At 41.1% G+C, this 14,662-nt stretch overlaps 1 protein-coding gene and 1 long non-coding RNA gene across 5 annotated transcripts in view; one reads left to right on the forward strand and one right to left on the reverse strand.

Annotated features, from left to right (window-relative positions):
* Nucleotides 1-1,360: 1,360 nt before the first annotated feature.
* Nucleotides 1,361-14,662, reverse strand: part of Smarca2 (SWI/SNF related BAF chromatin remodeling complex subunit ATPase 2) — a 171,819-nt gene continuing 158,517 nt past the window's right edge. For all 4 annotated transcript variants that reach the window (XM_070035677.1, XM_070035679.1, XM_070035678.1 and 1 more), the window contains 5 exons: nucleotides 12,842-12,947; nucleotides 12,287-12,388; nucleotides 8,583-8,715; nucleotides 4,064-4,206; nucleotides 1,361-2,315 (listed from right to left, as the gene is read on the reverse strand). In XM_070035677.1, the coding sequence (XP_069891778.1) occupies nucleotides 2,280-2,315; nucleotides 4,064-4,206; nucleotides 8,583-8,715; nucleotides 12,287-12,388; nucleotides 12,842-12,947 (520 nt within the window). In that variant the 3' untranslated portion in view covers nucleotides 1,361-2,279. The remainder of the gene's footprint in view (nucleotides 2,316-4,063; nucleotides 4,207-8,582; nucleotides 8,716-12,286; nucleotides 12,389-12,841; nucleotides 12,948-14,662) is intronic.
* Nucleotides 3,156-5,734, forward strand: LOC138836970 (uncharacterized). Its single transcript, XR_011375133.1, has 3 exons — nucleotides 3,156-3,234; nucleotides 4,266-4,426; nucleotides 5,564-5,734. It is a non-coding gene; the product is annotated as an uncharacterized lncRNA (long non-coding RNA).

Genomic DNA, 14,662 nt, shown 5'->3' on the forward strand with positions numbered 1-14,662 from the left:
TGAACCAAGAAAGCAACAGTTTTGATGGCTTTAGAATAGCAATGCTGCTGAAGCCAAGAGACAGCAAAGAACATATAAAATATAGGAAATATAGAAATGGAGACAGGGAATGAAACTGCTTTCTTTGAAGTTAACAATAAGTCATCTCAGTAAGATAACATGATTTATTCCTTATGAAAGTCTCTTAACAGCAATAGCTGTTAGCAATATTAAATATAAACAATATAGCAATATAAACAAAACCTAGGAGGGAAACCCAATACTTAGTAATGCTCAGACTAATCAGAAGTTCAGATATGAGAGTCTCAGTGTTTAGGAAGACAAAGAAGTTGCTTCAGAGGATTGTGTGTGCTATATTTGAATACAACATTGGCAATTACAATTCTTATATTCTCAAAGAGCTCTGACTTAGACAACTGAAAAAAGTTTTTACTTATCTATTATCCATAAATGTTTCTTGCACCATCATTTCCTTAGAAAAAGGTAGTCCAATCTTGGAGCTGGGCACCAGTGGCTCATGGCTGTAATGCTACCTGATACTCAATAGACTAAGATTTGAGTATGTGATTTGAAGCCAGTCCAGGCAAAAAAGACTGAGATTCTTGTCTCTAATTCATCACCAAAAAACAGGAAATGGAGCTATGGCTCAAGTGGTAGAGTGAACACAAAAACTCAGGGACAATACCCTGAGCCTTAAGTTTGAACCCCAAGACTAGTACACACACACACGCAGATGATAATACTGGAAACTTGACAATCAAATATGAAGTATTGTTTCTAATAAGATCATCCTTAGATACCTGACAAATTTAAGCGATTGGGAAAATGATGGTGGCTTGAATATTAGAGAGCAGGAAGCAACTGTTCATTCCTTTGGGCATGATAATATGACTGTGATTACTGCAACTTATTTTTATGATGTTTTATTAAAAAGTAGGCAGGGAGGGTAAGTATTAATGATTGTCAATTCTGAGTCAAAGGGTATATGGATACTCATTGAACCAGTCTTTCAATGGGATACTTTTGAAATGCCTTCATAAATTTTCTGAATGTAAGTCACAAGATGAGACTGAGGAGGGACTTTGTATGGTTTGGTCCATAGAAGCATCTCCTCAACGATTTCATAGGCAGGAGCCAGGGAAGTAATGTGCTTTCCTATTCCTTAAAAACATATCTATATCACTTCAGCAGATTCTCTCTCTCCCTCTTCTTCTCCCGATCTCTCTCTCTCCCTTCCCCCCTCCTCTCTCTCTCCCTTATTATGTGTTCTATAGCCAGAACCTGTCCAGCCCAATGTAGCACACTGCCACCTCTGTCCCAAGCATTTCAGTGCCCTAAGACTTAAAAACAAGAGGCAACATTTGTTGAGCTAAATTATGTGTTTATTAGGAAAGCACCAACACCACATTCTTCAAAATTACTGGAATTTTATTTGCCTCAGGCTTATGACTCACAACCAAAGACATTGTGCAAAGAAAGCAAAGATTAAGTACACTTTAGGGAGGAGACAATACACCTTGGGAACTCGGGAGGTCAAGTGGACAAAGGGAGCCGTTCAATACACTCTAAAGATTGCAATCGTCAATCGCGTTTTTAACAAAAACTTTAAAACCAAGAGCAAAAGGAAAAAAAAAATTAAGCAATGTTTACAGTAGACATAAATCCTATACAATTCAAAAAGCATTTGTTCTTCAGATCATAGAGCATAAAGTGGAAAAATGTATATATGCAGGTGAAATCTAACTACTGTACATTTATCACCTATTAAAGTTGCTTATATGTATCACAGTGTAAAAAAAAAAAGTACTGAACAAATAAAAAATCTTGAAAAAATCTTGCCTGATGAAAAATAAAATAACCAGTGGCTTTTAATGGCTTCTCCTGGTTATTGGTACTACAAAAGACACACACAAAAAAAATCTTCTCATCAGAACAGGTGATAAAATCAGGCACAGTCAAACAGTTACCAAATTAGACCCACCCATAGAAATATACTTTCCACCCACATATTTTTTTTTTCCATCAAAAGCTTTTGTTGGCTTGAATCTTTGAATCTTTGAGTCCCATTTGGTCACAATATGTTACAAGTATTTGTGTGTGTATTTTTTTTTTTACACCATGATATCATATGTTTGTCTGGCACTATCCTAAAGCTAGTTTATAGATGAGGATGAGGACGTAGAAACAACCCAGTCCACCAAGGACAAGTGAACTCACTGGGAAGAAATGAGGGAAGAGGAAAGGATTCAGTTCTATGGTGGAAAAAAAGGTCCGGGTGATCACTCATCGTCAGTCCCACTTGCTTCTGACTGTTCCTAAAAGAAAAAAAAAAAAAAAAAAAAGGTAAGAGGCAATGATATTTCACAAAGAGCTCATGGTCCAAATCTCATTCTGGACAAAGACAGGAAGATGCTTCAAAGTCCTGGGCAAGCTAGAAGCTAAGTTGGACAGGTCCATATTGAAAAGCCCAAAGCCATACCCACTCTATCAGCTGTGCCGATTGTTCGCTGCTTCTGAAATTTATGGCTACAAATGTCTCCTTTTAGATCTCTTTTAGAAAATTCATGGGAGAAGCACAATGAGCATGCATTTGATGCCTAGCTTATTAGTAACATCATCTAAGGAAACATACAGGAGTTGAAGAAGATGTGAAAATATCCTAATTCTAGAAATTCACAATCAGGGCAGAGTGGCAGTGTGTTGAAGAAAAATCCAACTACTAGCTTATACACTAAAATGGAAAATCACCTTTCCAGGAAGAAAAAAATATGGAAGGGTCATCATATGCAAGCCTTTCTGCAAAGTGAATGGAAGGGAGGGTCTTCTAAATAGGCAGACGCAGCCACTAGGACTGAGGTATAACACCAAGGTCTGAATTTGGCCCCATTGTTTACCTGCTTCTGGACATGGAGTGAAGCATTCACAACCTAAGTACTGACTTGGGTAATATCTTTAGTGACATCTGTCTCTCATGATGCTAGGCACTGGATGTGCACTGTGTAGGAAGAAACCTAAGCTTCACACATCACTAGGTTCTGCCTGAATTTTCCAAATATTAACAAGAACGCCTCTAGATACTTAATTTGTATGGTACCTTAAGTAGCAACTTGATCCCTGACCTCTGACATCACAATAGATTTTTCTCATGGTTCTGTCTAATCTGTTATATGGTAAGCACTGTGCTGGGATGAATATAAAATATTAACAGGCCATGAAGAAAAATAACATTTGCAGGTAAGTGAAAAGAAAGATTTGAAAAGATCTGAAAAGGGATAAGTGGGAAGGGAAATCGATTTCACAATTTTTCATTTAAAAATACTATTTTAAAAAGTAATATACAAGGCCAAGTAGCAGTGGCTCACACTTGTAATTCAAGCCATTCAGATTAGAGGACCAAAGTTTGAAGCTAGCTTAGGCAAAGTCTATAGGACTCTATCTTCATGAGAGGGCTGACACTCATCAAGATGTATTGTATTCACATTGACACTGACACTCCTTTGTACAACTACTTAAGAATAACTTTTTAAGAAAGGAAAAAAAAGGACAACCCCCCATTTGCAAAATGTCGGACTGGAGGCATGGCTCAAGTGGTAGAGCTTCAACCAGGGGAAAGAGTGGGAAGTCTTTAGTTCAAACCATACTGCTGGCACAAAAGGGGGAAAAAGCAATATAAAAAACCCAGATGTTGGGGCTGGGAAGGCGGCTCAGTGGTAGAGCGCTTGCCTTGCATGCCTGAGGCCCTGGGTTCGATTCCTCAGCACCACATAAGCCAAAAGAAAAAAGCCGGAAGTGGCGCTGTGGCTCAAGTGGTAGAGCGCTAGCCTTGAGCTGAAGAGCTGAGGGACAGTGCCCAGGCCCAGAGTTCAGGCCCCACGATTGACAAAAACAAAAAACAAAACACCCAGACGACGCTTTGTTCTACCTCATGTAGCTGTTTATGTTGAAATCTCCCCAGACTGTCTCATTTTCAGTGTTGGGAGAAGGGGCACAGAGCGGGGGGGGGGGGGGGGGGGACAGGACCCCTCTGCCTCTGGGACATCGGAGGGGGCAGGGGTGTACTTACGTTTTCATCCTGCTCTTCGTCACTGTCGAAGTCGCTCACCACAGGTTTGGCTTTCCCTCGGTTTGGCCTTTTCTTGCCTTTTCCTTTGTCCCGACCTTTCTCGTCTTTTTTATTAAGCTTGATCTTCACCTTAACGGATTTTGCTACAAAAGGAAATCAGAAACACCCACGAGTGAGGATTCACAGAGAAGTCTTTTTACAGATAATGATCCCGCCCGGAGTGCCCGGAACACCCCAGCCTGCACTTTGCCCTGGTCCTGTGTCCGTCTGGAAGATCACTCGAGTCCTATGAAGCAGACCTGATGCGGGGGTAGGGTAGGAGCTGGAGACGGATTCTTTTTCTGGCTAAACAGGGACTATGAGGTACATAGGCATTTATTCAAGATATTTTACATTACATGTAAATCAGTGTGCATAGTGAAAAAGCCAATAATTTTACTGCGTCAGTAACTGACTTAAAAAGAAAACTGAAATACTAATTTTTCAAAAGTCGGGGAAGGCACACAGTTGAAAGGCGTATCTTGTTTTTAACTTTCATTTTGTGCTTTTGAAAACAACTTCTCCTTCATTTCTCTCCCTGATTCTCTTTCTGGTGATTCTTTGCAGGAAATTAAAATAATAATGAAAAAAAACATAGTCCATGTATACAAATACCTCCAGTTTTGTATGTGTATAGTATAAAAAGTTCAAGACCATGTTACAGACACATATTTGAATTTTGTAAATACACATACACCACCATACACATACATTTCACACCTCTCTCTTTTTTTTTCTTTTATGCATCAGCTCATATCAGATTTGCCTACTTTTACTTCTTATCAACACTTGTAACTCCTCCATCTATGGTTACCATGCACATTATTTTGCCAGGCCACCAGTGAAAGGTGCTGAAGTGTTTTTTGTGGGGACAAGCAAAGTTCCCATAATGCCCTGTGTTAACCTATCCTGGCAGTGTTTGGGGTTGGGGAGGGGCAGGTAGAAGCACCCATGGGGTAAGCTTCTGACAGTTTTCTGCCAACTTAGCCTTTAGGAGGACTACATTCCTTTGGACCCTCATAGGGCAATCTAGAGATAGAAATGAAGACACTCAAAGAGTTCAAAGGTCTATAGCACAAATACAGGTGTGTGTCGCATGGAACAAAGAAGATCTATGGCCTTGTTCTGGGACAGGCAGCCTTAGTACTTTGCGTTTGAGATGACTGAGAATGTGGATCACTCACTTACACCAGTTTTCCTAAGCATATTATGTTCAGTGGCTCTCAAGACACCTGCAGAGAGATACTATAATGGAGAGGGTCGTAACTCCAGAAGATTATCTCTAAGATAAGAAATTTTCAGACTTCCCACAGGGAAATATAAGCTCACACAGTGATGACAACCAGATTACTTTGAACTGAAGGTTTATCTGCCCTTCCCCCATCCTAAACGGGGCAATGGTTGGCTGATTCAAGGAAACAAAGCAGAATTCCTAGTCAAAGTTTCTATCCATCCTCCCAGATGTCTGCTGCTTTATGTGCGCTCAGATGCAGGCCTTCAGAGCTGAGAAATTCAGAATGAAAGACAGCAACTGCAGACAAAAAGGACTGCCTATTAATGAATGTATAAATGCTCTAAAATAACGGATCCTGTGAGCTTTTCCTATCAGCAGATTCTAGATGATTTCCAAAGTGAAATCCCTACAAAGGTGAGTGAGGGTAGAAAGCACAGGAAAATAAAGTCAGAAAGGAAATAGATTCTCTGGGCCACCATTTCAATGCACCTGCAGTGTGGGATAAGCAAGCAAAATCTATCACGCTTGTGTGCTAATAGAGCTGTATCTCTAAAAAGAAGACATCCCATAGGCTGTGGTGGACAGGCAAGCACCTAAGTCAACTATAAGGTAAGCCCCACAGTCAGCATCCACGATGCCACCATATGTAACTCTGAGATGTTCAAATTACCAAGCCTGCTAGGCAGAGTATTAGACTTCTCCTTCCTTGTGATGTCTACAATCTAGAACCTGTTACCATCTGACACAGACAAAGTGATCAAGATGCTAAAATCATCAGACCTTGAGGTGAGAGGTTTCTAGGTGAGTCTTTGTAATCGCTGACACATGAAGTGGGAGGCAACCCAGAGACTCCACCTGTCACTGCTGGGTTTAAAGATGGAGCTAAGGTCATTAGCCAAACAGTGCTGCTACAGCTGGCCCTCTGCTGACCACCAACAATCAAACGGGAGCCTAGTTCTTATCATAAGAAACTGAGGCTGCCACCAACCATGATGAACAAGGAAAGGGGATGAACAGGAAGCTCAGGTCTCGGTCACCTTGCTTTTAGTCCTGGGAGACCCAAGCTGAACTTGTGCCCTGCAGAACTGTGACAGATTTTTGTTGTATCAAGCTATTAAGTGTGGGTCATTTGTTGTAGCAGCAAGAGAAAATTAACTCATTGACTCAAGAGAGAATTGGGGAAAATTGTAACTTGATAAATGGGATAGGAAGAAGACAGCTATTTAAAAACAGATTTGGGATGCAGCTCTGAAATAATGAAACATATTCCTAGATAGATGGTGTAGACTTATTTGTCAAATGCTAAGATATCAGATCTCATGAATAATCATATGAAATTGAGAGAGGTTAAACTGAAAACAAACAAAAGGCAGTCAGTAAAAATAGTGTTGAAGGATAAGGAGAAAGGCGTGTAGGTTCTCTGCAGGTGAGCACGGAGCTCAGTTACGTGTGGCAATATGTACAGAACGTGCATTTAAAATGTTTTAAATCATCCATAGGTTGGAAACCTAAGACAGGATTTCTTTTTTATTAGTATACACTGGTTGTACAAGGGGGTTTTCATTGTTATATTTCCACACCTATACACAGATCAACCCCTTATCTCTATCCCTTATCCCCTTCTTCCCTTCTTCAAATGATTTCACTAAGTTTCTTTGTTCTGTTTTCATACATATGGCAGCATTGTTCAAAATGGAAACAAATGGTCTGAGTCAAAGAGGTCCATTAATACATTTGGTCCATTCATCAGTATCCGTTCATATATCTGATGTAGAAAAATTATGCTATATCATAGAAGGCAACTTTTCAAAACCATAAAGTATTGTATAATTTTATTACAATTTAATATCTTCCCAGTCATCTATGCTAAACAGGTCATTGATACTTTACGTGCGTGCGTGTGTGTGTGTGTGCACGCTCGCGCGCGCGCCAGTCCTGGGGATTAAACTCAGAACCTGGACGCTGTCCCTTAGCTTCTTTTGTTCAAAGCTAGTGCTCTACGACTTGAGTCACAGATCTATTTCATTTTTTTTTTCTTTTTGTAGTTTATTGGATATAAAAGTCTAATAGGTATCTGGCACCAGTGGCTCATGACTGGAATCCTAGCTACTCAAGAGACTGAGATCTGAGTATCATGGTTCAAAGCCAGACTGGGCAGGAAAGTCTGTGAGACCCTTACCTCCAATAAACTACTCAAAAAAGCTGGATGTGGTGCTGTGGTTCAAGTGGTAGAGCACTCACCTTGAAGAAAAGAAGCTCAGAGATAGCATCTAAGCTCAGAGTTCCAACCCCAAGGACTTGCAAAAAAAAAAAAAAAAAAAGTCTCACAGGCTTTCCTCTGGGGCTGGCTTCAAATCATGATTCTCAGATCTTGGCCTCCACAGTAGCTAAGATTACAGGTATGCATCACCAGCGCTAGGCTTGTAACATCCACTTTTACAAATAGATAAGGACTAATGGCATGTATTAAGTAGAAATTTGGGATGGTAATACAATTAGGTAAAAAGAAACTTTAGGCTTCCGACTTTCAAAGGGAGCCATCACCTTTGAAACATTAAGGTTCTTTCCTTGGGTGTAAAATTCAAGAGGATACCAAGTACTCTACAATGCACAATTTCAGAACCTCAGCTCATGCAAACAAACAGACAAGCAAATCAACATCCAATCCGTGATGAGGAAAATATCAGTATTTTAAACAGCAATAGCTCCATCCCTCCAGACATACACCACAGCACTATGGACCACTGAGTGGACCACACAGTTCCAGCTCAGACTGACAGTTATTTCCAAATGCACTGATTCTTAAGTTGTGACCTCAGTTGCGTCAATATCCTGCAGGAAGTTATTAGAAATTCGGATGTGCAGGCTCCGGCACAGGCTGCTGATTCAGAATCACTGGGTGGGGCCTACGATTTACACTCTGCAAGCTTTGTCTGTGGGAAACACTGTGCTAAGGGGTAGATGGATGTATTCACAGCATTACTGTACTAACACCCAAATGTAACATGCTCAGAGTCTGCAATATGCCTAGCCTAACGTTATGCACTGGTACATGTTATAAACCTGCTCAAGTGCAACTTTTAGGTCTCTGAATTTGAAGTTAAATATATGGCCTGAGGTTGCCCACAAGGTCAAAGCAGATTTAGGACTTGCATCTCGATCTGCCCAACTCCCAAGTCTTGTGGAAATGGAGCATCTGCAGGTGGGGGCAGGCCAGGAAGAACAGAGGCCTGATGCTGGACTCACCCTCTGACTCGGACTCCTCCTCCTCCTCTTCTTCCTCTTCCTCATTGCTTTCATCCTCACTCTCTTCCTCTTTGGCAATTTTCTGCCGAGCACTCTTAAATACCGACTGTAAGACGATGGAATCTTCATAGATCTAAACAATTAAAATGGCATCTATTAAAAACTGCCATCTGAGGTCATCACTGGCAGTAGGCTCTTCCCTATCATAACTTTCTTTTACGTTTTACGAGACTGTTAGCAGAAATGTCACTGTTAGCTCTTAATGTCCTCAGGAAAGTCAACAGCATGGCATTGAACCCAAAGACACTCTCAAGAGAGGCACATATTCTAAAGAGAGCATGTTGGAAAGCAGTTAAAATCATATCCAAGTGTGTGTGCTTGGAGGGTGAATGAGGATATCCTCATCTTGAACAACAACACAGCATTACAATATCTGTTGTTTGAATTATTCTGTTACATATTACAATAATACTATGGCAAAGAAATCTTTATAATGTTATTTCCTATTATTAAGTTGATCAGCCTGGAGCTGGCTGGTGGCACATGTCTGGTAATCCTAGCTATTCAAGAGGCTGAGATCTGAGGATCACAGTTCAAAGCCAAGCCAGGTAGAAAATTTCCTGTGAGCCTCTTATCTCCAATTATAACTACCAGAAAACTGGAAGTGGTGCTGTGGCTTAAAGTGGTAGAGCACTAGCCTAAGTAAAAAGCACTCCACCCCCGAGTTCAAGGCCCATGACCAACAACAACAAAAAATGCTTATCAGTGCCAGTCAGCATTCATCTACTCAATGTTGGTTTTTAATATATATATGCACAGAGGCTTGGCAGGTATTGAGAGGGACAGGACATAAAATTAAAAAGTAGTCTTCCCTAACCAAAAAAAACCACACACACACAAAATCCCAGGATGACTAGGTGATCCAGGAATCACAGTTCTAGGTATGTCTCCTAAATGATTAAAAGCTGGGTCTTGATGAGATATTTGTATATCCATATTCATAAGATTCATGACAAGCAAGTGCTAGAAGTAACCAAAATAACCTTTTAGAAAGATATGTGACTAGAAATAATGTAGTATATTCATATGATGAAGTATTATTTAATCCTCAAAAGGAAGATGATCTTCTCACATGTTATGACCAGGTAAACCCAAACACTGGATGATTCGATTTAAATGGAGCATCTAAACTAGTCAAATTTATAAAAACAGAGAGTGGTCAGCAGGGCTCAGGTAAGAAAGGAGAGTTGTTATGCACACAAAGTGTCAGTTCTGGGCAACAAGAAAGTGCTGGAGACTTGTGGCACACTATATGAATAAAACCAACACTACTAAATGGTAGCCTTAAAAGATGGTCAATTTTAACCACGGTGGTTAAAAAAAATTACAAAGGAAAAAATAGCCTCTATTCTTTAGGAACCTGTTCTTTTAATGTAAAGACCCTCATATTCAAAATGATGGGGCAACTCATGGTAAACTCTGAGTGAAAGGGGAAAATGATGGACCAGGGTGAGAGTACTATGGAATGGGACCACTGGGACAAAATGTGATAGAGACATGCTAATAGATTTATTTATCTTATTTGTTTGTTTGTTTATTTACTTAGTTAGTTGGTCATGGGGCTTAAACTCTGGGCCTAGGAGCTGGCCCTCAGCTCTCCAGCTCAAGGGAAGAACTCTACCACTTGACCCACAGCCCACTTCCGGTTTTCTGAGTGGTTTATTGGAGATAAGAGTCTCATGGACTTTCCTCCCTGGCTGGCTTGCGAGATGATCTGAGAGGTCAGCTTCCTGGCTATGGCGCTGTATTCTGCCACTCAGCTGTTACTGTCTCATGAAGGAATTAAGGATTCTCTAGGTCTGTCTGTACCAGTGACAGCTGCAGGGGGATCTATGGTGGTCCCAAAAGAAGAAACTAGAAACAGTGATGTGGGGAAGTAGCTGTTGATGGAATCGTCTAACTGCACCAGCAACTGTTTAGGCTGAGGATCGGCAGGAGATGATGCTCCAGACTATAGGAAGGTGTCAACTGGAGAAACACTGTATAGAGATGAAGTGACTCTGGAGAGCACATATGGAGCCTCAAAGCTTTAGAAGGTGACAAATGGCAAGATACAAAAGTAGGTGAGTTGGGCACCTGTGGCTTGGGCTTGTAATCGTAGCTACTCAGGAAGCTGAGATCTGAAAACCACAGTTCAAAGCCAGTCCAGACAGGAAAGTCTGTGAGACTCTTATCTCCAATTAATTACTAAAAAGCCCCAAATGGAGTTGTGGCTCAACTAGAAGAGTGCTATCCTTACGCAAAAAGCTTAGGGACAGAGCCCAGGTCCTGAGTTCAAGCCCCAGGACTGGTACAAAAAAAAAAAAAAGGTGGTTGATCAGGACAACCATGGACTAACCAGAGAGTAATCAATGCAGAGCCATTTTCCCTGCATTTCAGTTGTGTGACAGAAATGTGGAGAGGAAAATGGATGCATATAATAATAAGGTTGACATTAAAGAATTAGAAAATGTAAACGCTGAAACGAAGACACAGGATGACCCATCGAAACAATGATACCTACAAGACAGTATATTGGAAATGATCTTTACAACTTTGGGTGGGAGCAGGGGTGGGGGGATGGCATGGAGGGGAGGGGGGAAGGGAGGGAGTTGGGGGAGGGAAGGGAGTGGGAAAGGGAAGGGCTTACAATGCGGGATAAGAAATGTACTCATTGCCTTACTCATGTAACTGTAACCCCTCTGCATAAAATAAATTAGGAAGTGTATCTAGAAACTATATGAAACAATCAATCACTACAAGCTTCTCAGTAGACTCTTTGACTTCCTTTTTGTATTGGCTTTCATCCGACCTTTCTTTCAAGTTTCCAATACAGAAAACTTGCTTTTAAGGCCTTTTGTTTGGGGTTAAGATAAAACAAACATTAATTATTATAAACCTGGAAATGCAATGATTCTTTGGGGGGGCGGTTCATGTTGTTTGGGTTTGATGTGTTGGGTTTGATGAATGGAATGTAGGTTAAGTGTCTGCTCAGCAGAGGCCCTGGGGTAGTTTAACACTGTGCTGACTGGCAGGCCTGGGGCCTATCATTGCATTCTATTTTCTTCATTGGGTGTGAGAACGCATTAGGCCAGGAATGCAAATAGAAAAAAAAAAAGGTGAGAGTAATTGAGCTGTAATTAAAGTGGAAGTGTCCTTCCCCTTGTGGTTTTAATCAATTCAGTGTTACTTTTATACACTCCCACTTGCTAGCTAACTATGGAGAGCAGAATGTAACAAGAATTACAAAAGGTGGGTTTTGTTGTTGTTGTTGTTTTTTTAAAGCAATTAAAGGCAGTTTTTCCCCATCTTAGGCCATAGTACTTTCAATTCCTGATGGAAGGTTACAAATAGAAAAGTGAAGGTAAGTGTACGTAATTAAATAACAGTGTGCAAAGGCAGAAGTCGTTGGTGCTACAGCCTTTCAGCAGTACCTGGAAGGCCTTGATCCAACCTGCCCGGGGTTGGGAGTCTGTACATCTATAGCCCAAACATAATTCGAAAATGCCAAAGCCTCCACCCATAGCAAAGACTTGGCCAGCGGTTTCACCTTCCTTTGGCTTGGGTATGAGCAATGAGTCATAAAGTTTAAAAAAAAAATAAGATGTTTCACTTAAGAAGAACATGCTCAAGGTGAGGAACCTCCCCATCATCGTGACACCCACCTGAGAGCCCTCTAAGTTGAAAGTCTGTGCGTTGTGACAGAGAAGCATGACATCCTTCTCCAGGTCGCCCAGGCTCCGGTACTTATGATTACGAATTCTCTCCTGGTGGAAATGGTGGGCAAAATAGAAGACAGGAGAGGAAGAGGGAAATACAACAACTGTTACTTCTTAAGGAAGTCCACTTTCCCTTGTGTTGCCATATCATTGCTCGCCTGCCCTCCCGAGCCAGGGAGTGACATTATACAACCCCAGAGATGCCATTACCGTCCACCTTCTTGTTTATGCCTTGGGGATGGGGGGGGGGGTGCAAGCCCAGAGTGGGAAATAACTCTAATGGGAGGGGGAGGGTTGGGAAGGTCTCCAATAAAGTGCAATATGATATGTGCTCTCAGTGATCGAGTAACGTCCCCCCTACATTCCAAGTGACATATCCTGGCTAGGTCTGGTGAACAGACAGGACATTGTCACTGGCCGGCCCCAAACAACAGCTATCAATGTGTTCCCATGTCTCCTTTATATTACTTGAAGAAGGAAGTTAGTAAGTGAAATATCTACCTTGATTTTTTTGAAGTCCACTGGCTTCCTAATTAATTCATAGTACTCTGGTAACTCTTTCCTGGAAGGTAACTGAATGAAGACTTCACTGAGCTGTCGCCCCGAACTGCAGGATGGGTGAAAGAAACAGAAACAAACCGCATCAAGCATTTCCTCCGGGAAGGTTTTATGGCAGAAAAATTCAACAAAGCAAACTACCTGACATGCAAATAGACATGGGAGGGGAGGGGGCTTCTTAAATCCAGCAAGATAACCCCCACCCCCATGCACAACCACGCTGGAGATAAGTGCCCCTTTTGCTAACTTCAAATCCCATGGCAACACAGCCAAACCCCCCCCCCTTTCTGTTACCCCCATGGGAAGGGAGATGTGGCTTTCTCTTTCTGAGCCAGGCTCTCCCTTCCTTCTGCTAGAAATACTTAAAGTAACTCAACCACATACTCCACATTTAAATAAACAAGGTACTCAGACATTGATTTCCATGCTCCTTTGTCTTTAAATTCATTTTATATTTAGAAAGAAACTCAAAATAATGTTAGAAGATAGTCTGGCAACCCAAATGGAAAGCTTCTGCATGTACCTTAAGGGGTGACCATCTTTTCAGCTTTCTTTTTTTTCAAAGATTGCCCACACTTCGAGCCACATGTGTCTGCATTATCACTTGCCCCCAAAGACTCCCCCTTAATCGCATCTAACTGCACAGCTCTGTGTGCGGACCAGTTTGGGCAAAAAAGAACCACTGCCTTTGGAGCCCGTGGGTGGCTCATGTTTCTAGGATTAGAGCTGCTGCTCTCCTCCTGCAAGGATGGGTTTATTGAAAAGCAGGTTTTAATGGTTACAAATGCTTAGCATTTTGTAATTCAGAAAAAAAAAAAAAGCTGCAGAGCTATTCGAGCCTTTCACGTCACTTAATATTAGAAACAGACATGGCTAAAGGAACAAAGATAGATCATTTTTGGTTCCAGATCCTAATATCTGATTTGGCCCACCCAGATTGAGAACAGCTTGTGATATACGGGCTAGTCATTTTTCACAAAGATCTCCCTCCCCTTATGATGCCATGTCTACTTCCTTTGTGAAGCCAAACATCAAAAGATAACCATCCATCATGGGCATGTAAATTTCAGAAGGTGACTGCAGGAGTGTTCGATAATGTGCCAAGGCCATGGCGGAGCACAAATGACAATATGCTGTTTTAATCCACAAGTCCCAGTTGTATAATTAAAAAATAATCATAATGACAGTTATCATAAAAAAGGCATGCGCAGTAACTCAAACGGTTGCCTAGCAACCAGTGGGAGAAAAGCTGAAGTGCAAAGGGACCTGCATAAATTAACCGAAAATCCTCTGTCAAAGGATGGGCGAGTTTTTCTGCTATACTGACTGGGTCACTGTTTTTTTCTTTTTTTTTTTAATGCATATATGGGCTCATGAATACTAAAATCAGGAATAAACACAAGAGGTTCAAGACTGCAGAACACTAAGGAATTGCATTTTTCTATTATTGTGGCACGAACTAAGGTGTTCTCTTCCCCTCACCCTCCCTCAGCCCCACCCTATGCAGTTTAGAAGATATGTTTATGCCACTTAGTATGTGGCAAAATTTCTTTTATTTATTAGCACCTTCAACACAAAGCCACAATTACTAGTGCATATTTCTAGCTCACATCTATGCTGAGATTTATTCATTCGAACCTTTTGTTTTTTTCAAAAGGAGCATATGAAAGGTAACAAGAGGAATTTATAGACAGCAATATTTCTATTTCTATCAGAAAGGTAGATGGAATTAGCTTTAAAACACACACACACACACACACACAC

Source organism: Dipodomys merriami, unplaced genomic scaffold (assembly GCF_024711535.1).
Source record: "Dipodomys merriami isolate MVZ:Mamm:240054 unplaced genomic scaffold, mDipMer1.0.p SCAF_26, whole genome shotgun sequence".
In the NCBI taxonomy this organism is placed as follows: domain Eukaryota; kingdom Metazoa; phylum Chordata; class Mammalia; order Rodentia; family Heteromyidae; genus Dipodomys; species Dipodomys merriami.